The following is a 22,957-nucleotide window of genomic DNA, read 5'->3' as shown; positions in this document are numbered from 1 at the left end:
ATTTTGGGCGTCCTCGTTAATTGCCTCGGTTTTTGTTGGTTTCGGATTTCCCCGATTGTTTTTGGACAGATTATCGACGAAAACCGAGGTTTCACTATTTGCAAAAGCTAAGAAAGGTATCAGTTGACCAGTGAAGAAGCAGATGTTGCTCACATTGCCATAAAAAACAATAGTTTGGCAATGAACATCGCTGAGGTCAATTAGACCTATATATATATATATATATATATATATATATATATATATATAGTTATCGAATGGTTGTTTGGAAAATTTTCATCAAAGTATTGACTTCTTTATATTTGGCTGGGTACCTGAGAAATTTAGATTATACTCCTTGTGGATAAAGCATTTCTATAAATAAATTCAGTCATCACTGGTCAGAGAATTAGACATAATTTATTTTATCTTTGCATTAGCTTGTTAACAAGGAGAAACATCTAGCCAGGACCTTAGTACCTGCTAGATTATCCTGACTTAAGATTCAAAATGAAAAACATTTTTATAGGCTCACCCAAACATGAGGTAATGAATCCATTGTCATTCAGGGATACAAACATAAACATAGGAGAATTTGACAAACTACAGATATTAAAACCACAGGACTATAAATTTCACTCTGGTGCCTGGGAAAGGAATAAAGAAAACATTCATATGGTCAGCTTATCTTAGCTATTTCCTTTGTAGTGCCTGGACATCCTGAGGTTAAAGGTGAAAGCTGAGAGAACAAGTCAGTCTCAGCATTTTTCTACTTATTAAATGTAGGATATTTTAAACCATTTATTTCCCAGATTCCACACCCTCTAACCCATGCTTTAGTTCCAGTACTTGGTGTCCTCTCGCCATGGTCTCACCTGTCCGCCAACTCTAGCACCTCATGCTCACTCCCGGTGCAGACACAGATCTTGCCTGTGTACATATACTGAATCACAGCCTCCACCATCTCCAGGTCTGGGCCAGGCTCTGAGCTCCACTTGCACATATCCATGTGGTTGGAGCACGACTTCTCAGTGGCCAGAGAGGATCAGCATGAAGTAGTCGGTGGTAGCGGCAAGCACAGAATGGTGTCTTGAAACTCTCGGCCACCACCCAGAGCCAGAGTAGTATCACAGAAGAGGTCCAGCTTATGTTGCTCATTCTGCCACCAAGACAGTTCCCAGCAGTGGCTTTCTGATACAAAGTCCTCAGCCTCCTCCCACCACTGAATCATTGGCTATGGTGTCTAGGTTGGCGGGAGGTGGCTGGGTCTGAGGAGAAGCACTGGCTGCCGCCACCTGACATTTGGTGAGTGCAACCTCCCAGTCCCGCCCCAATCAGTGAGGAGGTGGTGGCCATGGCACAAGGATAAGTAGTCTGGCATAGCGCTTAGTATACTTCCTTGGGAACCCTGCAGGACCTGCATCCATTCCCATGGACCTGGAGGGGATTCCTGTGGGATTCCACTAATCCTGTTCTCATGAACAAGCACTAACAAAATGTGGTGTATTAGTTGAAACAATCGTGCAAAACAACTTCATACTTTCCAAATCTGTGTGCATGTTCAATGAGTGGTCCTTGCCCCTGAGAAGGCTTACAATTTAAGTTAGTATCTGAGTTGGCCACTCGCACCTCTGCCCCTTTGACAAAAGCCAAATCAGACCAGCCTTTCTTTCTCGCTTCTGACAATGTTCAAAAACGAAATGCTGGTCTGTCTGTAACAAAATCTTATCAATATCTCTTCTGTGCCACCTGGTTGATATGACTTTTAAAACAAACTGTAGATCCATAACTGAATGTCCTGTTGCCAGCCAATGCTTGTGCATCCCTTGTTCAGCATTAGATGGCAGCTGAACAGTCAGTTATGGGTCTACAGTTTTTTTTGTCAAGTCGTCTTACTTCTTGTTCCACGGACCTTTGTTGTTAAACACAGTATTGCTTAAAGATGTTAGCTATTGGCTTGGACTTCTCTTAGGTGTGTTTTTCCTCACTTTCTTACCTTGTCGTTTGTATGGGGACATCCTCTTTCATTTTTTTTATTCAGCAGTTCTTTTTGGGATTTAAAGGTCTTTTTCCCCTCCTTCTTTGTCAGTGGTGAGAAAAAGGACTTAATAACCTAATAAGGCCCTAAATGAGAGGTGGGAAAATGAGCTGCATTGCATGGCCTTGCAATGGCATTTTATTTTCCATGGTAAGATTGCTTTACTTCTGTATTTTTCTTGTAGGGATGTGAAACTGGAAGATACATACTTTGATAGAGATGTGGAGAAAGCGTTTATGAAGGCAAGCACTGAGTTTTTTAATCAGAAGACCAAAGCTTCCTTACTTGTTTCCAACCAAAATGGAAATATGTACACACCTTCTGTGTATGGCTGCCTAGCCGCCATTCTCGCACAGTAAGTATTTCAAGTTAGATTTGTTAAATAAGACACTTACAGAAAAAGAATGTTTTCAGTGGCTAGGAGGGTAGGCACCACATTGGGAAACCAGTGTGGCCATTGTAAACTAAGGTGTGAAGTCAAAATGACCACCTTTGGTCAGTCAGCATGGATGTTTATGGGTTTTCAACTTCAGAGTACTTCTTAATACTTCCCAGTTCTAGATTTATATGTATATAATAAACATTTTTCATTTACAAAGCCCACAAAACAGCTGCCACCTCCTTTTCTTCCTTCACTGCTTCGACATTTGCTGCTGCAGCCTCCACTTGGACCTCCTTTTGTCCCACAGCTTTTCATATCCTTTTGTCTTGCAACAGGCAGTCACTGAGGAGAAAACAGAACAGATTTGGCCCTCAAGGACCAGAGTTGCTTATATCTGATCTAGTATTTGCTTGTTCACTTCAAATACTTCATATACTACTTTAAGATTATACTGCGTGGTATACTAATGTTACACCAGAGCTCTGTAACATGTATTTTAAAGAATCAGTGGCTTACATTGATCACTGTTTTTCTGATTTGTGTTCATTTTGGCTCTTAAAGATGAACTTTTGCTCTTCAGGTATTCTCCTGAGCAGTTGGCAGGGCAGAAGATTGGTGTGTTCTCCTATGGATCTGGTTTTGCAGCTTCTCTGTACTCACTCAGAGTAACACAGGATGCTACACCTGGTGAGTTATTTACTGCATTTATTATGTGTCAAGCTTCAAAGAAATGCCACTCATTTGTACATGAATGTGTATGATGCATCAGCTGCCTGCTTCATTCTTTGTCTGCATTCTCCCTCTGGGATATACCTCCCACTTTAACACTGGTGACATAGCTTGTTCTTTGCTTTTCCCATGTACTGTAGGAATACTACTACAGTCTTGAGCTTTTTAGCTCAGTTTCCTTATCCTGTTACCCCAGGGGTTCTTAACCAGTGGTGCCATGGGAGGCGGAGAAGGTCATGACATCTGAGCCAACATTGAAACTTTCTAGATAGAGCAAAGGCAATTATTAGGACAATTATTGGTCTGTTTAATATGCTAATTTTAGCGACATGTTAGTAGCAGTTAACACTATTAGCAGCTAACAGTGACGTGTAACTCTCAGTAGTCACTAGTACATATGTGGTTTAGGAAAAGGGTGCAAAGGTTTAATTCATCAGTTAAAGGGGCCCCCCAGAGTCTCCGAACTGTGATGTCAGATGGTAGCACCACCGATTTCTGTAAATTCAGCCTAAAGCCCACAAATCTCCATATTCAGAAAACAGCAGGGCTCCTAAAGAATTAAAAGGGTCTAAGAGGTGTTTCAATAAATCGTCTGCTAAAGCAACGAGCTTAAAACAGTGAACATCCAAGTCGATCCCTCTAATCTCTGGATTGGTATAAATATCCTGGATTAAAGGGTCTAAAGTGAGAATAAAAAGTAACGTAGAAAGTGGGCATCCCTGACGAGTATTCCGAAATATAGGAAAAGCCTCTGATGTAATTCCATTAACCACTACCCTCACCCTAGGATTGGCATATAGCACTCAAATGAATCGTATGAAGTTTCCCCAAAGCCATATTTCTGTAAAGCTAAAAGCATAAACTCCTAATTAACACTATCAAATGCCTTCTCAGCGTCAAAGCTTACTAGCAAAGAAGGCATGGCCCTCCACTCCTGGTACGCCAAAGAGGCGAGAATTCTACAAACATTTTGGTAACAGAACGCCCCTGGACAAACCCAACCTGGGCCTCATGTAAAAGATTAGGAAGGAGATGGGCCGTCCGATTGGCCAAAACCTTGGCCAGGACTCTTATTTACACAATCAATAGTGATATCGGCCAATGTGAATGTGGTAGTAGTGGATCCTTCCCGGCTTTAACAGAACCACAATATGAGATATATTTAACTCCCCCAGGAGGTGATCTGAGGCAAGTAGGGCGAACATATTGGTCAATGGTGGGATCACTTCATCTCCCAAAATTCGGTAGAATTCTAAACGAAGCCCATCTGAGCCTAGGGCTTTGAGCAGCGGGCATTGTCTTAAGGCCCAATGCACTTCGTCCAAAAAAATAGAGGCCCCCAGGGTCTCCCTCCCCTCCAGCGATATGTGTGGTAGAGTCAGATCATCTTAGTATTGCTCCCCTTGAAGACCTTCATCCCTGGGTATATCATAAAGACTCAGTAAATGAGTTTGAAAGCAATCTGCAATATCCTGTTCAGTATGGAGCAATCGACCCCCTGCTGCCCGTATTGTGTTGACGCTATGCGATCCAGTCAAATGAGACACAAAGTTATTCAAAATCGTTAACTCGCGACAGGATTGTGAAAAATTACAAGAGGACCTTACAAGACTGGGAGACTGGGCGGCTAAATGGCAGATGACGTTTAATGTGAGCAAGTGCAAGGTGATGCATGTGGGGAAAAAGAACCCGAATTATAGCTACGTCATGCAAGGTTCCACGTTAGGAGTTACAGACCAAGAAAGGGATCTGGGTGTCGTCGTCGATAACACACTGAAACCTTCTGCTCAGTGTGCTGCTGCGGCTAGGAAAGCGAATAGAATGTTGGGTATTATTAGGAAAGGTATGGAAAACAGGTGTGAGGATGTTATAATGCCGTTGTATCGCTCCATGGTGCGACCGCACCTTGAGTATTGTGTTCAATTCTGGTCGCCGCATCTCAAGAAAGATATAGTAGAATTGGAAAAGGTGCAGCGAAGGGCGACTAAAATGATAGCGGGGATGGGACGACTTCCCTATGAAGAAAGACTAAGGAGGTTAGGGCTATTCAGCTTGGAGAAGAGACGGCTGAGGGGAGACATGATAGAGGTATATAAAATAATGAGTGGAGTGGAACAGGTGGATGTGAAGCGTCTGTTCACGCTTTCCAAAAATACTAGGACTAGGGGGCATGCGATTAAACTACAGTGTAGTAAATTTAAAACAAATCGGAGAAAATTTTTCTTCACCCAATGTGTAATTAAACTCTGGAATTCATTGCCGGAGAATGTGGTGAAGGCGGTTAGCTTAGCAGAGTTTAAACAGGGGTTGGACGGTTTCCTAAAGGACAAATCCATAAACCGCTACTAAACGGACTTGGAAAAATCCAAAATTCCAGGAATAACATGTATAGAATGTTTGTACATTTGGGAAGCTTGCCAGGTGCCCTTGGCCTGGATTGGCCGCTGTCGTGGACAAGATGCTGGGCTCAATGGACCCTTGGTCTTTTCCCAGTATGGCATTACTTATGTACTTATGAGACACCAAGCGCACCAACAAATAACCCCCCCCCCCCTTGTTCCTGTGTCTATAGAGACAGTATTTATAATATACCAATGATTTCACTGCTGTTTGGTGCAAGAATTCATTAAACGAGGTTTGAAGCTCCCAACAAGCGTTGTTTGTTGGTCCCACATGCAGTCACACTGTAGTGTACATGAGCCCAGCGAATCTGTTTTTCCAAGCTTATAATTTCATTATCCCAAGCTCTCCTATGACTAACATTTATTTATTAGGATAGCTAACATAGCTTATGATTTCATCCCACAATGCTTTTGCCGCTGCCCAGTATAGTAATGGTTGAGTCACATAAGCTGCATTATTCTGTTTGTATTCCCTCCATTTTTGCATTAAAAAATCTTGGAATTGACCATCCCCTGCTGGCCAAAGAGGAAATCTCCATTGCGTAGGGCCTGCCCTTGGGGCCCCACTTTGCTAATCCATCCAAACCATGGTCCTATCTCCACTCTCTGCACACAAGATAGAAGAGTGTACAATATTAGTAGGTAATCTATCCGCAATTGGGATGGATGTGCTCTAGATAGGTGAGTATAATCACGATCAAATGGGTGCAGAACCCGCCAGGCATCAATCAGGGCCAACACCTCTGCCTCGATGAAGGGGAGGGGTACGATCCCTCCCAGAACCATGGGATCTATCCATTTGTGGGTCCCATACTGAATTAAAATCGCCTCCCAGAGTGTTTGATCATATGGAAGCAGGCGATACTGGACAGACATTTAGAAGGCCTGACTGAACTGATTAGGGGCATAAACATTACACACTATAAGACACTGTCTTTGTATGGTAACTTTGCAAATAACAATCCTACCCTCTGCATCTCTATAAAGTGGTTGGAGATGATCCGGGAACTCCCGGCGGAAAAGGATGGCCACCTCACCCCCCCCCCCCCCCCTTTTTTTTTTGTTAACTGCGTGAGAGACCACACAGTCTGCCACCCGCCATCTTTTCAATTTCGCATGCTCAGCCTCTGTTAAATGTATTTCCTGCAACAACGCATGTCTGCATGGTGCCACTGTAAAGCTTGTAATATTTTGGATCTTTTAATGGGGAATGAGACACCCTCCACATTCCAAGTAACTATTTTCACCATTAGGTCACACCAGTACATAAGTTATATCCTAAAGAAAAATACTAGAAAGTGGTTTTGGTGGGCCGTCCCAGCTATCAGCCCAGCCAAAACGGGCCTAACAAAAAGAGGAGGTTCATATTGTAGCTTACAACCAATTGGTCCTATGTCCCACAGTTAAGTAAGAGTGTCCCATACAGATTTTCTTGCCCTCTCCTTCCTCCCATCTTCCCCCCACCCAGATTCCCTTCCTAATATCTCAAACATATGAGTCGTAAAGTCTCTCTTATGAGACCGATCACGTTTTACCGCCCAGCCACCCCAACACATCCCATCTCACCACACAACCATTTCAAGACTTCCCAGCACTTTCCCTCATAGTCTTGTCCATCAATCCGTGGCTTTATCATTCTTTCTTTCTTGTAAAATCTTTCCAAATATCTTGGCTCTCAATCAAATCAACCCCTCCAATACTCCCTTATCATACCACAGTCGACCAATGTCAGTGCTTCTAACAAGACAGGCTATAACAAGTGTGCCTCATGCAGGCTCAATCCTAGCTGACATTAGTGGACCCGGAATCAGGACCCACCAAAGACAGAGACCAAATCTCTCACTGGTCCAGCTAAAGTCTCGTACTCTCTGCCCAATGCCATCTCGCAGAAACCTAGTTCCCTATTGATCCAAGAAATAAATGAAAAACAGAGACCATTCTATTAATTTCCAATAGTCCAGAGTGGCAGAGAAGACACTATTACAATAGTCAAGCTTTGAGTGGGTGACCCACCACTAAAATTGACTGCAAAGACACACACACACACACACAAGTATCAATGTCCAGTGTCCTGACTGGTGACAGTCTTGGGATCCAACTTATGTATTGACCATTGCTAATGAGGAATCCCACCTCAAGGGGTTCCCTCAACATTAGCCTCCCCCTCCTCTTGATTAATCTGAGCCAAGAAGGATTGTGCCTCAGGTGCTGTGTTGAAAAACACAGTTTTTTGCCTTGTGTATGATTCTTAATCAGGCTGGGTACAAGAGCGCAAATCTAATATGCTTCTCGTGCAAGCTGGAACAGATTGGTGCAAATGTCCATCTCTTTGTCGCCACATTGGCAGAATAGTCTTGAAAGCATAGTATTTGGGTTCCCTCGTATATCGGTACCTTTCCGGCTTGGAGCGCTGTCAGAATTAATTCCTTATGTGTAAAATTTAAGAGGCACATGATCACCAGCCTAGATCAGATGTTCGTTGGGTGGTGGAGCCCAAGTCTGTGTGCCCACTCTATACGGAGCGGCCCTGCTTCTGCCGGCATCTGCAGTCCTTTAGTTAACCAGGCTTCCAATGTACATGGCAGGTCCATAGCCCCCAGAGCCTCCCGGCAGGAGGCAGCCCGAGATGGAATTAAAACAGAAAGCACTCCCCAGTTCACTGGAAGACGAAAAGGCTCGTTAGCTATCACATACAGCAAAAGAGGAGGACAACTCCCTGCTCAGCATCTGGCCCTGACTCTTCACTGCGTGCACCCTCTGACGTTACCAGGGGGGGCATGGCTAGCTCTCCTGTTCCGGCAGGAGGCAGCCCGATGTGGAATTCAACTAATGGCAAGCATTACAAAAATAGGTAGTAATCTGCAAACATTTTCATACATGCATCAGGCTTTTAAATGTGCCATACAGGTTTTGTTTGCGAAGGTTTTTGTAATTAAGAGAGTTTCTTGGACTGCCACTGTCTATCTTCCAGCCCTAAAAGTGATGGAGCATGCGTTTTCCCCTGGAAATAACAGGAATAGTGACTTTAGACTGATACAGCTTGCTTGGCTTTCTGGTTATTTTTAGGTTAGGATGTGTATCATAAGTTCAAGTGATGGCATACCTTGTGGAATGTACTGTGACAAAAGGATGGCCATGTTGCAATCATTTTCATAACTGCTCTTTGTTTAAGGCTTGGTTTGGAAATTGGATGAAACTTTTGAAATAGTAGTTACTACTGCTGCTGCTTATTATTATTTCTATAGCGCTACTAGACGTATGTAGCACTGTACACGAACATGAAGAGACGGTCCTTTCTCAACAGAGCTTACAATCTAATCAGGATAGACAAACAGGACAAATAAGGGAAATACTTAAGGTGGCAATGATAAAAAAGATATGGGTACGGAACAAGTGAATAAGCTAGTTCAGGAGCCGACAAGAGAAGGAAAAATACTAGACTTAGTCCTTAGTGGTGCTTATGATCTAGTGCAGGGGGTAACGATACGAGGGCCGCTTGATAACAGTGATCATAATATGATCGGTTTTGATATTGGCATTGAAGGAAGTGAAACTAGGAAATCAAGTACGCTAGCGTTTAACTATAGAAAAGGTGATTACGACAAAATGAGAAAAATGGTGAAAAAAAGACTGAAAGGAGCAGCTCGCAGAGTAAAAAACTTGCGTCAGGCGTGGATGCTGTTTAAAAACACCATCCTGGAGGTTCAGGACAAATATATTCCACGTATTAGAAAAAAGGGAAAAAAGACTAAACGTCAGCCGGCGTGGCTAAACAGTAAGATAAAGGAAATCATTAGAGCCAAAAACAATCCTTCAGAAAGTGGAGAAGAGAACCAACTGAAAGTAACAGGATAGATCATAAGGAATGCCAAGCCAAATGCAAAGCGGAGATAAGGAGGGCAAAAAAGGACTTTGAGAAGAAATTAGCGTTGGAAGCAAAAATACATAGTAAAAAATTTTTTAGATACATTAAAAGCAGGAAACCGGCCAAAGAGTCGGTTGGGCCGCTGGACGAAAATGGTGTTAAAGGGGCGATCAAGGAGGACAAAGCCGTAGCGGAGAAACTAAATGAATTCTTTGCTTCGGTCTTCACCGAGGAGGATTTGGGGGGGACACCGGTGCCGGAAAGAATATTTGAAGCGGGGGAGTCGGAGAAACTAAACAAATTCTCTGTAACCTTGGAGGATGTAATGGGTCAGTTCAGCAAGCTGAAGAGTAGTAAATCACCGGGACCTGATGGTATTCATCCCAGAGTATTAATAGAACTAAAAAATGAACTTGCGGAGCTACTGTTAGAAATATGCAATCTGTCCCTAAAATCGAGTGTAGTACCGGAAGACTGGAGGGTAGCCAATGTTACTCCGATTTTTAAGAAGGGTTCCAGAGGAGATCCGGGAAATTATAGACCGGTGAGTCTGACGTCGGTGCCGGGCAAGATGGTGGAGGCTATTATTAAGAATAAAATTGCAGAGCATATACAAAAACATGGACTGATGAGACAAAGTCAGCACGGATTTAGTGAAGGGAAGTCTTGCCTCACCAATCTAATGCATTTTTTTGAGGGGGTAAGCAAACATGTGGACAATGGGGAGCCGGTTGATATTGTATATCTGGATTTTCAGAAGGCGTTTGACAAAGTGCCGCACGAAAGACTCCTGAAGAAATTGCAGAGCCATGGAATCGGAGGTAGGGTATTATTATGGATTAAGAACTGGTTGAAAGATAGGAAGCAGAGAGTAGGATTGCGTGGCCAATATTCTCAGTGGAGGAGGGTAGTTAGTGGGGTCCCGCAGGGGTCTGTGCTGGGTCCGTTGCTTTTTAATGTATTTATAAATGACCTAGAGATGGGAATAACTAGTGAGGTAATTAAATTCGCTGATGACACAAAATTATTCAGGGTCGTCAAGTCGCAGGAGGAATGTGAACGATTACAGGAGGACCTTGCGAGACTGGGAGAATGGGCGTGCAAGTGGCAGATGAAGTTCAATGTTGACAAGTGCAAAGTGATGCATGTGGGTAAGAGGAACCCGAATTATAGCTACGTCTTGCAAGGTTCCGCGTTAGGAGTTACGGATCAAGAAAGGGATCTGGGTGTCGTCGTCGATGATACGCTGAAACCTTCTGCTCAGTGTGCTGCTGCGGCTAGGAAAGCGAATAGAATGTTGGGTGTTATTAGGAAGGGTATGGAGTCCAGGTGTGCGGATGTTATAATGCCGTTGTATCGCTCCATGGTGCGACCGCACCTGGAGTATTGTGTTCAGTACTGGTCTCCGTATCTCAAAAAAGATATAGTAGAATTGGAAAAGGTACAGCGAAGGGCGACGAAAATGATAGTGGGGATGGGACGACTTTCCTATGAAGAGAGGCTGAGAAGGCTAGGGCTTTTCAGCTTGGAGAAGAGACGGCTGAGGGGAGATATGATAGAAGTGTATAAAATAATGAGTGGAATGGATCGGGTGGATGTGAAGCGACTGTTCACGCTATCCAAAAATACTAGGACTAGAGGGCATGAGTTGAAGCTACAGTGTGGTAAATTTAAAACGAATCGGAGAAAAGTTTTCTTCACCCAACGTGTAATTAGACTCTGGAATTCGTTGCCGGAGAACGTGGTACGGGCGGTTAGCTTGACGGAGTTTAAAAAGGGGTTAGATAGATTCCTAAAGGACAAGTCCATAGACCGCTATTAAATGGACTTGGAAAAATTCCGCATTTTTAGGTATAACTTGTCTGGAATGTTTTTACGTTTGGGGAGCGTGCCAGGTGCCCTTGACCTGGATTGGCCACTGTCGGTGACAGGATGCTGGGCTAGATGGACCTTTGGTCTTTCCCAGTATGGCACTACTTATGTACTTATGTACTTAAGTGGGTTTTTAGCCTAGATTTGAAGACGGCCAGAGATGGAGCTTGACGTACTGGCTCAGGAAGTCTAGGCGTATGGTGCAGCAAGATAAAAGGAACGGAGTCTGGAGTTGGCAATGGAGGAGAAGGGTACAGATAAGAGAAATTTACTCAATGAACAGAGTTCCTGGGGAGGAATGTAGGGAGAGATGAGTGGAGAGGTACTGAGGAGCTGCAGACTGAATGCACTTGTAAGTCAATAAGAGTTTGAACTGTATGCGGAAACGGATAGGGAGCCAATTAAGTGACTTGAGCATAGCGACACTGGTGGAATATAAGTCGTGCAGCAGAATTTTGAAGGATAGAACAAGAACTTCAGAATCCTTCTCTGCTGCTACTTTCCTTCAGATCTACATTATAAGTGAACCAAGACGAATATTGTTCCCAAGAGACCGACCAAATTTCGGATTCAGCACCGAAACTGACTCAAAATCCGGGTTCAAGTTTCCACCAAAAATGCACAGACATTTTTGGCGGAAACCCAAAACTGTAGCCCTGCCCTCTACAGCCATCGCTGCTAAAGGCCAGCCTCCCCTCACCCACCCTGATAGAAAACATATCCCCTCCTCCTCTCGGACCACCCACCACTCAGCGCTCCTCACCCTGCCTCTGCTGTAGGCTCGGTCTACCTTGCAAAGGTCCTGGTGGTATAGTGGTGTCTTTGGGGCAGGAGCATCTTGAATTGCTCCTGCCTCCTTCCTCTGCACTGAAAAAATTACAGCTGCGGCAGTCTCACAAAGCTACCATGGGAAGTTGCATCTGCCATTTTGGAATTGAGAATGACCTGAGCAGCACCACTTGTTCCTACTTAGGCCATTCCCAATTCCAAAATGGTGGCCGCAACTTCCCACGACAGTCTCACAGGGCTGCCTTGGGAAGTCACACCTGCCATTTTTGAATTGAGAATGGCCTGAGCAGGAACAAGTTGCTGCTCAGGTCATTCCCAATTCCAGAATTGTGGCTGTGGCAATCTCAACCACCATTTTTTCAGCGCAGCAGATGGGGCAGAAGCAACTATGGATCCTCCTGCCACGAAGACTCCACTAGACTAGTAAGGCCTTTACGAGGTAGACCCAAGGAGAATGGAGTGGTGAGCAGCCCCCCCCCCCCCCCGGGGGGGGGGGGTATGTGTGTTTTGTTGGGGTGGGAGGAGGCTGGCCTGCAGCAGCTGCAGGGGACAGGGCTATGGTTATGGCCAAAACCGAGGCTCAGGTTTTGACTGTGGATTTGGTTTTGGTCTGACTCAAATTGTTCTTCAGTGCCCTAAAGAATGTTTTGTACAGTTTTTAAAGAGATGAAAATATATATACAATTAAAAACCCTGCCCAAAGGTGATGTTTTGTTGTAGTCCCTTTGTGAAGGAGGTTCTTTTTAATTTGTGTGTATAACATAGAACTATATTAAGTGTCATTACCCTCCATTTGTATTTTCTAATAATCTTTCTTTTATTTATTTCTTGATAACTTTGTTGCAGGTTCTTCTTTGGATAAGCTAACCACCAGCTTATCTGACCTCAAAGTACGCCTTGAATCAAGACAATGTGTTGCACCAGAGGTCTTTGCTGAAAATATGAAACTTAGAGAAGAGACGCATCATTTAGGTATCAACTGTCTTACAGTCTGAGTTTTTGTGTTAAACTGTAAAACAGGCACCCACAAGGCAAGTTTACGCATTTCAGTTGTGTGCTGAATTTCACTTTATTAACCTAGTGAAGAGATCTTCCAAAAGCTTGATTTATTTTGGCTACCTTTGTATTTTTTCCCCAATGCATTGGTAAGGAGGACTCTACAGGAAGACTGTGCCATGCACATGATTAACTAAGTATGGGACTCCAGAGAGCAAATGTCAAGCCTCCCGGCACAGAAACTTTATATTAGTATTATTTAACAGAGAATTTGCTTACGTAGGGTAGAATTCTGCCTTGTAGTCCAGCTGCACTTAAAAGGCAGACAGATATTCCAAATTACCGATTTCAAGTGCTAGACAGACAGGTTGTGAATACAATTAAAAGCAAACTTTGAATTCTATATGCAGTTTTACTGAGGGTAAGAACTTAAGGTGAGACCTAAAATAGAGATCTGTACTTTTACTACTGAATAGAATAGCTGATCTTTACAGACTGCTTCAGATCCCTTAGCAGTCCTAAAGTGTGAGTAAATTTAGGCTGACTGTGTACATTTACAGTTACAGCTCTACTGTACTGGGCAGACTAGATGGGTCGTTTTGGTCTCTGTCTTCCAGCATTTATGTAGTAACATAGTAGAGGATTGGAGATAAACAAGTAAGGAAAGCATGCAGAGCATGGTTCCTGAAATTCTTTCCAACCCTTTTGTGTGTGTGTATATTATGTACATGTGAATGAATGTATGTGTATTTATTTATTTATTTATTTATATATAGATATAGATTATAGGGTGAGGCAAAAAAAAAAAAAAACACCTGAATTTTTTGCTGTGTTCTCAGCAACTGCTTGGAATTTAAACGTGAAATTTTACCACTTTATTTGTTGTTGCTATCTACATTTCTCCGAGGACAAGCAGGCTGCTTGTTCTCACTGATGGGTGACGTCCACAGCAGCCCCTCCAATCGGAACACTTTCTAGCAAAGTCCTTTGCTAGCCCTCGCGCGCCGATGCGCACCGCGCATGTGCGGCCGTCTTCCCGCCCGAACCGGCTCGTGCCGGCCAGTCTTCTTTTGTTCGCGCTCGGTACGGTCGTGTTTCGCCGTTCGCGCCTCAAAGTTGACCTCGCGCGTCGTTTATCGACTTCGTTCTTCAAAAAAAAAAAAAAAAAAGGTGTCGGACGGAGACCTTTATGGTTTTCTCCCTTCCCGTACTTCTAGTTTTTGCCCCGGTAAGTTTTCTTTCGTCGTCGGGGTAGGCCCTATTTAGGCCTCGGTCGAAGTTTTTCTTCCCCCTATTTTTGCGGTGCCATTTTCGCCATTTCGAGTTTTGATCTCGCCAGCGCGATTTTTCCGCCCATGACATCGAAGTCTTCCAGCGGCTTCAAGAAGTGCACCCAGTGTGCCCGGGGGCTTCAAGAAGTGCACCCAGTGCGCCTGGGTAATCTCGCTCACTGACAGGCACGCGTCGTGTCTTCAGTGTCTGGGGGCTGGGCACCGCCCTCAGGCCTGTAGTCTGTGTTCTCTCTTGCAAAAGCGGACTCAGGTAGCGAGGTTAGCCCAGTGGAACGTTTTGTTCTCGGGCTCTTTGTCGGCATCGGCACCGGGAGTATCGACTGCTTCGACGTCATTGGCGCCCGGACCTTCATCCTCGCCCCCGATTGCATCGAGGCATCGGCCCTCTGCATCGGGGCGACATCGGAGGGCTGCGTCGGCGTCGGTGGTATCGAGACCTCCTCGTCTGCTGATGTTGTCGGACGGTGGTGCTTCGTCTGGAGTGCAGGTGAGGGCTGTCCATTCCCCTGCTGGTGGCGGTGAGCCTTCGGGTGGGTCTCCCCCTACCCTGAGGGCTCCTGCGGTACAGCCCCCCCGAGACCGACCCTCTTCGGCCTCGGCCCCGAGGAAGAGACGGCTGGATTCTACGTCCTCCTCGTCGGTGCCGGGAAGCTCCGGTGACGTGCTTCGGTCCAAAAAATCGAAGAAGCATCGTCACCGGTCCCCTTCCCGTGTCGGCACCGAGAGCTCTGGGTCACCGAGGGAGTCGGCACCCAGTAAGCATCGGCACAGAGAGGACCGCTCACCCTCTGTTCAAGAGGTGTCGATGCGCTCCCCTTTGGACAGCCCGGAACAGCCTCCACGCCCGGAACAGGTTCTGACATCGACTCCTGCATCGGCTTCCATGTCTTTTTCTACAGCCGCTCTGCACGAGAGCCTCCGGGCCGTTCTCCCAGAGATTCTGGGAGAGCTGTTGCGCCCTACCCCTCCGGTACCGGGGGTGCTTGCGCCACCGGTACCGTCGAGCGAGGCACCGGCTGGCCCATTGTCCGGGGTGAGGTCTCCGACATCGTACCGAGTGCGGTAGCCTCCCAGGAAGGCTCCCCGACTACGTCGGCGGAGGGAGCTTCGCCGGTACGGGCGAGGGAGTCTACCTCTCGACGCTCCCACCGTGGCCGTGGTTCCACGGAGTCGAGCCGGGCATGGTTGCAGACACAGGTCCGTGAACTTGTGTCTGACACCGATGGTGAGGCTTCGTGGGAAGAGGAAGAAGACATCGGATATTTCTCTGACGAGGAGTCTGAGGGTCTTCCTTCTGATCCCACTCCCTCTCCTGAAAGACAGCTTTCTCCCCCTGAGAGTCTGTCTTTCGCTTCCTTTGTCCGGGAGATGTCTACGGCCATCCCCTTCCCGGTGGTTATGGATGACGAGCCCAGGGCTGAAATGTTTGAGCTCCTGGACTATCCTTCTCCACCTAAGGAAGCGTCCACAGTAACCATGCATCATGTCCTAAAAAAGACATTGCTGGCGAACTGGACCAAGCCTCTAAGTAATCCCCACATTCCCAAGAAGATCGAGTCCCAGTACCGGATCCATGGGGACCCAGAGCTGATGCGCACTCAGTTGCCTCATGACTCTGGAGTTGTGGATTTGGCCCTAAAGAAGGCCAAGAGTTCTAGGGAGCATGCTTCGGCGCCCCCGGGCAAGGACTCTAGAACCTTAGACTCCTTTGGGAGGAAGGCCTACCATTCTTCTATGCTCGTGGCCAAGATTCAGTCCTACCAGCTCTACACGAGCATACACATGCGGAACAATGTGCGGCAGTTGGCGGGCTTGGTGGACAAGCTCCCCCCTGAGCAAGCCAAGCCATTTCAGGAGGTGGTCAGGCAGCTGAAGACGTGCAGAAAATTCCTGGCCAGAGGGGTGTATGACACCTTTGATGTTGCGTCCAGGGCCGCTGCTCAAGGTGTGGTGATGCGCAGACTCTCATGGCTGCGTGCCTCCAACCTGGAGAATAGAATCCAGCAGCGGATTGCGGACTTGCCTTGCCGTGCGGATAATATTTTTGGAGAAAAAGTCGAGCAGGTGGTAGAGCAGCTCCACCAGCGGGACACCGCATTCGACAAGTTCTCCCGCCGGCAGCCTTCAGCCTCTACCTCTACAGGTAGAAGATTTTTTGGGGGAAGGAAGACTGTTCCCTACTCTTCTGGCAAGCGTAGGTACAATCCTCCTTCTCGACAGCCTGCGGCCCAGGCTAAGCCCCAGCGCGCTCGCTCTCATCAGCAGCGTGCGCCTCAGCAAGGCCCCTCGGCTCCCCAGCAAAAGCAAGGGGCGAGCTTTTGACTGGCTCCAGCAGAGCATAGCCGACATACAAGTGTCAGTGCCGGGCGACCTGCCAGTCGGAGGGAGGTTGAAAGCTTTTCACCTAAGGTGGCCTCTCATAACCTCCGATCAGTGGGTTCTCCAAATATTCCGGCAGGGATACACCCTCAATTTGACCTCAAAACCTCCAAATTGTCCACCGGGAGCTCAGTCTTACAGCTTCCAACACAAGCAGGTACTTGCAGAGGAACTCTCCGCCCTTCTCAGCGCCAATGCGGTCGAGCCCGTGCCATCCGGGCAAGAGGGGCTGGGATTCTATTCCAGGTACTTCCTTGTGGCGCCCAGAGTGTTCACGAAGTGCTTGGCTGTAGTAGCAGCGGCACTTCGCAGACTGGGAGTTCACATGTTCCCATATCTCGACGATTGGCTGGTGAAGAACACATCCGAGGCAGGAGCCCTGCAGTCCATGCAGATGACTATTCGCCTCCTGGAGCTACTGGGGTTTGTGATAAATTACCCAAAGTCCCACCTTCTCCCAGTGCAGAAACTCAAATTCATAGGAGCTCTGCTGGATTCTCGGACGGCTCGCGCCTATCTCCCAGAGACGAGAGCCAACAACTTGTTGTCCCTCGTCTCGCGGGTACGAGCGTCCCAGCAGATCACAGCTTGGCAGATGTTGAGATTGCTGGGCCACATGGCCTCCACAGTTCATGTGACTCCCATGGCCCGCCTTCACATGAGATCTGCTCAATGGACCCTAGCTTCCCAGTGGTTTCAGGCTGCTGGGGATATAGAAGACGTGATCCACCTGTCCACGAGTTTTCTCGAATCCCTGTATTGGTAGACAATTTGGTCCAATTTGACTCTGGGACGTCCTTTCCAAATTCCTCAGCCACAAAAAGTGCTGACCACGGATGCGTCTCTCCTGGGATGGGGAGCTCATGTCGATGGGCTTCACACCCAAGGAAGCTGGTCCCTCCAGGAACGCGATCTGCAGATCAATCTTCTGGAGTTACGAACGATCTGGAACGCTCTGAAGGCTTTCAGAGATCTGCTGTCCCATCAAATTATCCAAATTCAGACAGACAACCAGGTTGCCATGTATTACGTCAACAAGCAGGGGGGCACCGGATCTCGCCCCCTGTGTCAGGAAGCCGTCAGCATGTGGCTCTGGGCTCGCCGTCACGGCATGGTGCTCCAAGCCACATATCTGGCAGGCGTAAACAACAGTCTGGCCGACAGGTTGAGCAGGATTATGCAACCTCACGAGTGGTCGCTCAATTCCCGTGTAGTACGACAGATCTTCCAGGTGTGGGGCACCCCCTTGGTAGATCTCTTCGCATCTCGAGCCAACCACAAAGTCCCTCAGTTCTGTTCCAGGCTTCAGGCCCACGGCAGACTGGCATCGGATGCCTTCCTCCTGGACTGGGGGGAGGGGCTGCTGTATGCTTATCCTCCCATACCTCTGGTGGGGAAGACTTTGTTGAAACTCAAGCAAGACCGAGGCACCATGATTCTGATTGCTCCTTTTTGGCCGCGTCAGATCTGGTTCCCTCTTCTTCTGGAGTTGTCCTCCGAAGAACCGTGGAGATTGGAGTGTTTTCCGACACTCATCACGCAGGACGAAGGGGCGCTTCTGCATCCCAACCTCCGGTCCCTGGCTCTCACGGCCTGGATGTTGAGAGCGTAGACTTTGCCTCTTTGGGTCTGTCAGAGGGTGTCTCCCGCATCTTGCTTGCTTCCAGGAAAGATTCCACTAAGAGGAGTTACTTCTTTCTGTGGAGGAGGTTTGCCGTCTGGTGTGACAGCAAGGCCCTAGATCCTCGCTCCTGTCCTACACAGACCCTGCTTGAATACCTTCTGCACTTGTCTGAGTCTGGTCTCAAGACCAACTCTGTAAGGGTTCACCTTAGTGCAATCAGTGCATACCATTACCGTGTGGAAGGTAAGCCGATCTCAGGACAGCCTTTAGTTGTTCGCTTCATGAGAGGTTTGCTTTTGTCAAAGCCCCCTGTCAAGCCTCCTACAGTGTCATGGGATCTCAATGTCTTTCTCACCCAGCTGATGAAACCTCCTTTTGAGCCACTGAATTCCTGCCATCTGAAGTACTTGACCTGGAAGGTCATTTTCTTGGTGGCAGTTACTTCAGCTCGTAGAGTCAGTGAGCTTCAGGCCCTGGTAGCCCAGGCCCCTTACACCAAATTTCATCATATCAGAGTAGTCCTCCGCACTCACCCTAAGTTCTTGCCAAAGGTTGTGTCGGAGTTCCATCTGAACCAGTCAATTGTCTTGCCAACATTCTTTCCCCGTCCTCATTCCTGCCCTGCTGAACGTCAGCTGCACACATTGGACTGCAAGAGAGCATTGGCCTTCTATCTGGAGCGGACACAGCCCAACAGACAGTCCGCCCAATTGTTTGTTTCTTTTGATCCCAACAGGAGGGGAGTGGCTGTGGGAAAACGCACCATATCCAATTGGCTAGCGGATTGCATTTCCTTCACTTACGCCCAGGCAGGGCTGGCTCTTGAGGGTCATGTCACGGCTCATAATGTTAGAGCCATGGCAGCGTCGGTAGCCCACTTGAAGTCAGCCACTATTGAAGAGATTTGCAAAGCTGCGACGTGGTCATCTGTCCACACATTCACATCTCATTTCTGCCTGCAGCAGGATACCCGACGCGACAGTCGGTTCGGGCAGTCAGTGCTTCAGAATCTGTTCGGGGTTTAGAATCCAACTCCACCCCCCTAGGCCCATGTTTGTTCTGTTCCAGGCTGCACTCTCAGTTAGTTGGTAAATTTTTTAGGTCAATCTCAGTTATGTCCTCGCCGTTGCGAGGCCCAATTGACCATGGTTGTTGTTTTGAGTGAGCCTGGGGGCTAGGGATACCCCATCAGTGAGAACAAGCAGCCTGCTTGTCCTCGGAGAAAGCGAATGCTACATACCTGTAGAAAGTATTCTCCGAGGACAGCAGGCTGATTGTTCTCACAAACCCGCCCGCCTCCCCTTTGGAGTTGTGTCTTCCCTTCTCTTTGTCTTGCTACATATGAGACTGGCCGGCACGAGCCGGTTCAGGCGGGAAGACGCATGCGCAGTGCGCATCGGCGCGCGAGGACTAGCAAAGGACTTTGCTAGAAAGTGTTCCGATTGGAGGGGCTGCCGTGGACGTCACCCATCAGTGAGAACAATCAGCCTGCTGTCCTCGGAGAATACCTTCTACAGGTATGTAGCATTCGCTTTTGTATGCCATGTTGGATCTTGTAACTCGTCTGCCTACATGTTTTTTTGTGACCTATCACAAGATCACCCAGAGCCAAACTTAAGAATGTGCTGCAGAAGATCTTGGATAGCCTGCCACAGGGACCAGTCGACAAGTCTGTTTAGAAACAGCAAAGCAACTGGAAGGCCTGTGTTTAAGCTAAGAGTTGACATTTTGAGCATTATTCTCTATCAAGCTGAAGTTACTTACTGATACATTGTTAATTGTATCGTTTGAATTATGTTATTTTACTGAACTTTAGCTCAAACGCGCAAAAATGGCTAAAATATCAGTTAATATCAACATAGCTTAAGATACTTGGGTATTGCTAATAAACAACATTTAATTATGATGACTAAATACATAAAATTTGTTGTTGAAATTCAGCTTAGATTTAATGCTAAAAAATACAGGGTCATGCATTTGGGCTGCAAAAACCTGAGGGAACAGTACAGTTCAGGGGATAAGTACATAAGTAATGCCACAATGGGAAAAGACCAAGGGTCCATCGAACCCAGCATCCTGTCCACAACAGCGGCCAATCCAGGCCAAGGGCACCTGGCAAGCTTCCCAAGAACTGTTGTGCACTAAAAAGGAGCCGGACTTGGGTGTGATCGTATGTGATGATCTTAAGGTGGCTGTGACGAAATAGTGGGTTTTCAGGCCTGTGAATTGTAATAAATAATTTTATACAAATTATTCTAATTGGCTAGCAGATGGCGCTTGTTTTCAGTTTTAAAGCGGTTGCAGAAAAATGACTTTCTCGTTTCCCATTTAAGCTTATGGAAAGACAGTTTGCAGTACTATTGGCCAGATACTTTTAAAGTTGGTGCCCTGGGCTCTGATTCACCCTGGAGTTCAAATCTAGCCAGGAGGTACTGATTTTTTTTTTTTAGTCTCAGCCAGGGAGCGGAGAGAGAAAGATCTCTTTACTTGAGACCCTGTGAGCAGCTATATTTCCTGAATTCCGCAGGTACTACTCAGGTAGTAAACACATGTTTAGATAGTTTTATAATTGATCCGTATTCAGTTACCTGTTGTTTTCTGATTTCACCTTTTTCTTTTCAGTGTTCAAGTTCTGTGACAGTAAATCTTATTAGTTTGATCTACTCTCCTGGCCTGACTAAGAAACCTGGTTTGTGTTTTTTGGGTCTGTGGGATCCCTGGAGTGTGGCCCCAGTGTCCTAGAAACCACCGGGGAATAACTTGAGAGTGGGAGACTAGCTCAGAAGCAAGTGGAACCCAGTTAGGAGGGTGCTAGTAATAGAGCATGTGCCTAGGTTCAGGTGGTCCTGAGCAGTGCTAGGGACAGACCCTTCAGGTGGCCGCAGGGTTAACCCCAGGCAAGCGCTAGGCGTTTTGTGACAGTGGCCAAACAGGTAGAAAAGGCGACGGTGAAAGCTAGAAGGATGCTTGGATGCATAGGGAGAGCAGTAAGAGAGAGGAGGTTACGATGCCCATGTATAAGACTCTGAGACCTCATTTAGAATATTCTGTACAATTCTGGAGACTGCACCTTCAAAAAGATATAAACAGGATGGAGTCGGTCCAGAGGGCGGCTTCTAAAATGGTCAGGGGTTTTCATCATAAAACGTATGGGGACAGACTTAAAGATCTCAACATGTATTCTTTGGAAGAAAGGTGGACTAGGAGAGATATGATAGAGACATTTAAATACGTGGAGACAAGTATCAACTGAAAGGAAGCTCTGAAATTGAGGGGGCATAGGATGAAGATGAAAAAGGATAGACTTGGAAGTAACCTGAGGAAATACTTCTTAGAAAGGGTGGTGAATTCATGGAACGGCCTCCTGGTGGAAGTGGTGGAGACAAAAACAGTATCTGAATTCAAAAGAGCTTGGGACATGTACATAGGATCTCTAAGGGGATGATAGGGAGAGTAGATGGCATGGATCGGCAGATTGGATAGGTTATATGGTCTTTATCTGCCTACATTTTTCTGTGTAAAGCGGTTGCTGAGAAAATGGCAAAAAAAACCTCTAAGGGGTTACTTTTTATTGTCTCACCCTGTGTGTATGTGTGTGTATATATAGATATATATAAAATGCATGTAGAGGGGTAGTTTTTTTGTGAATAGGGAAGTTTATGGGGTAGTGAGGCAGTTATGGGGGGGGGGGGGGGGCGAACTTTGGCTTACTAGATGACAGAGTAGTCCTGCCAACTGCTTATTAAGGAAAGAAAAGATCATATCAGTAAAATGGAGTTCTTTGGCCTTTACAGAAGAGAATATTCAGGAGGTGCCTATATCAGAAACCAGGAAGGTGTAATAGAGCACATTGACAAATTAAAGAGTAACAAATAACCAGGACTGAATGATATGCACATCAGAGTTCATGTTATAGTAGTCTGTAACTTCATTCAAATCACCCACAGTAATTGAGGATTAGAAGATGGTGGCATAATGCCAAGTGTGAAAAAGGACTCCAGAGGTGATCAGGAAGCTACAGACCAGTGAGCCTTATGTTTGAGCAGGGCAAAATGGTAGACATACTGAACAAAATTTCTAGCCACAGGTCTTCAAGACAGTGGTCACTATAGAAGCTTTACTTGCTGCTATATTAGCATCCATGTTGGATTTGTTCTCATTGAGGAAGAAGGTTTGATTTTATAGACTTGCTACGGCGTTCTTATAACATCTATCTAAATCTGTTAGAGCTGCTTAAGGGAGTTTATCTTCGGTTTGTTTTTACTTTCAAGAGCATTTGAATAATGGGACTCCTGAAGCAGGCGTTGTTTACGTTGAAACATGACCCATGTCGGGTCTTTACGAATAAAAGACTCTCGATTGTTCCACTCTTGAAGGCCTATGCTTTTTTTTCTTTTGCTGTTCATGTGTGTGTATTCTTGAACCCTATCTTCTGTTACCTAGCCATCTGGATAGACATTGACATAGATTAATGGGACAGAGCCAATGTGAATTAGAGGGAAGTCCTGTCTTACAAATCTGTTAGGTTTTTTGGAGACGGTTGATAATTATGTGGACAAGGATGAGTCATTTGATGGCACTATTTCTGGCTTTTCAAAAAGTATTTAACA

General features: G+C 46.3%; 1 protein-coding gene across 5 annotated transcripts in view; it reads left to right on the top strand.

The window, feature by feature from the left end:
- Positions 1–22,957, top strand: part of HMGCS1 (3-hydroxy-3-methylglutaryl-CoA synthase 1) — a 105,974-nt gene that overhangs the window by 64,153 nt on the left and 18,864 nt on the right. For all 5 annotated transcript variants that reach the window (XM_030193096.1, XM_030193099.1, XM_030193095.1 and 2 more), the window contains exons 6-8: positions 2,202–2,372; positions 2,980–3,086; positions 12,903–13,028. In XM_030193096.1, coding sequence (XP_030048956.1) covers positions 2,202–2,372; positions 2,980–3,086; positions 12,903–13,028 — 404 coding nt within the window. The remainder of the gene's footprint in view (positions 1–2,201; positions 2,373–2,979; positions 3,087–12,902; positions 13,029–22,957) is intronic.

Source organism: Microcaecilia unicolor, chromosome 2 (assembly GCF_901765095.1).
Source record: "Microcaecilia unicolor chromosome 2, aMicUni1.1, whole genome shotgun sequence".
In the NCBI taxonomy this organism is placed as follows: domain Eukaryota; kingdom Metazoa; phylum Chordata; class Amphibia; order Gymnophiona; family Siphonopidae; genus Microcaecilia; species Microcaecilia unicolor.
Note: the sequence above shows the minus strand (reverse complement) of the source record. Positions and strands in the feature narration are given on the sequence as shown.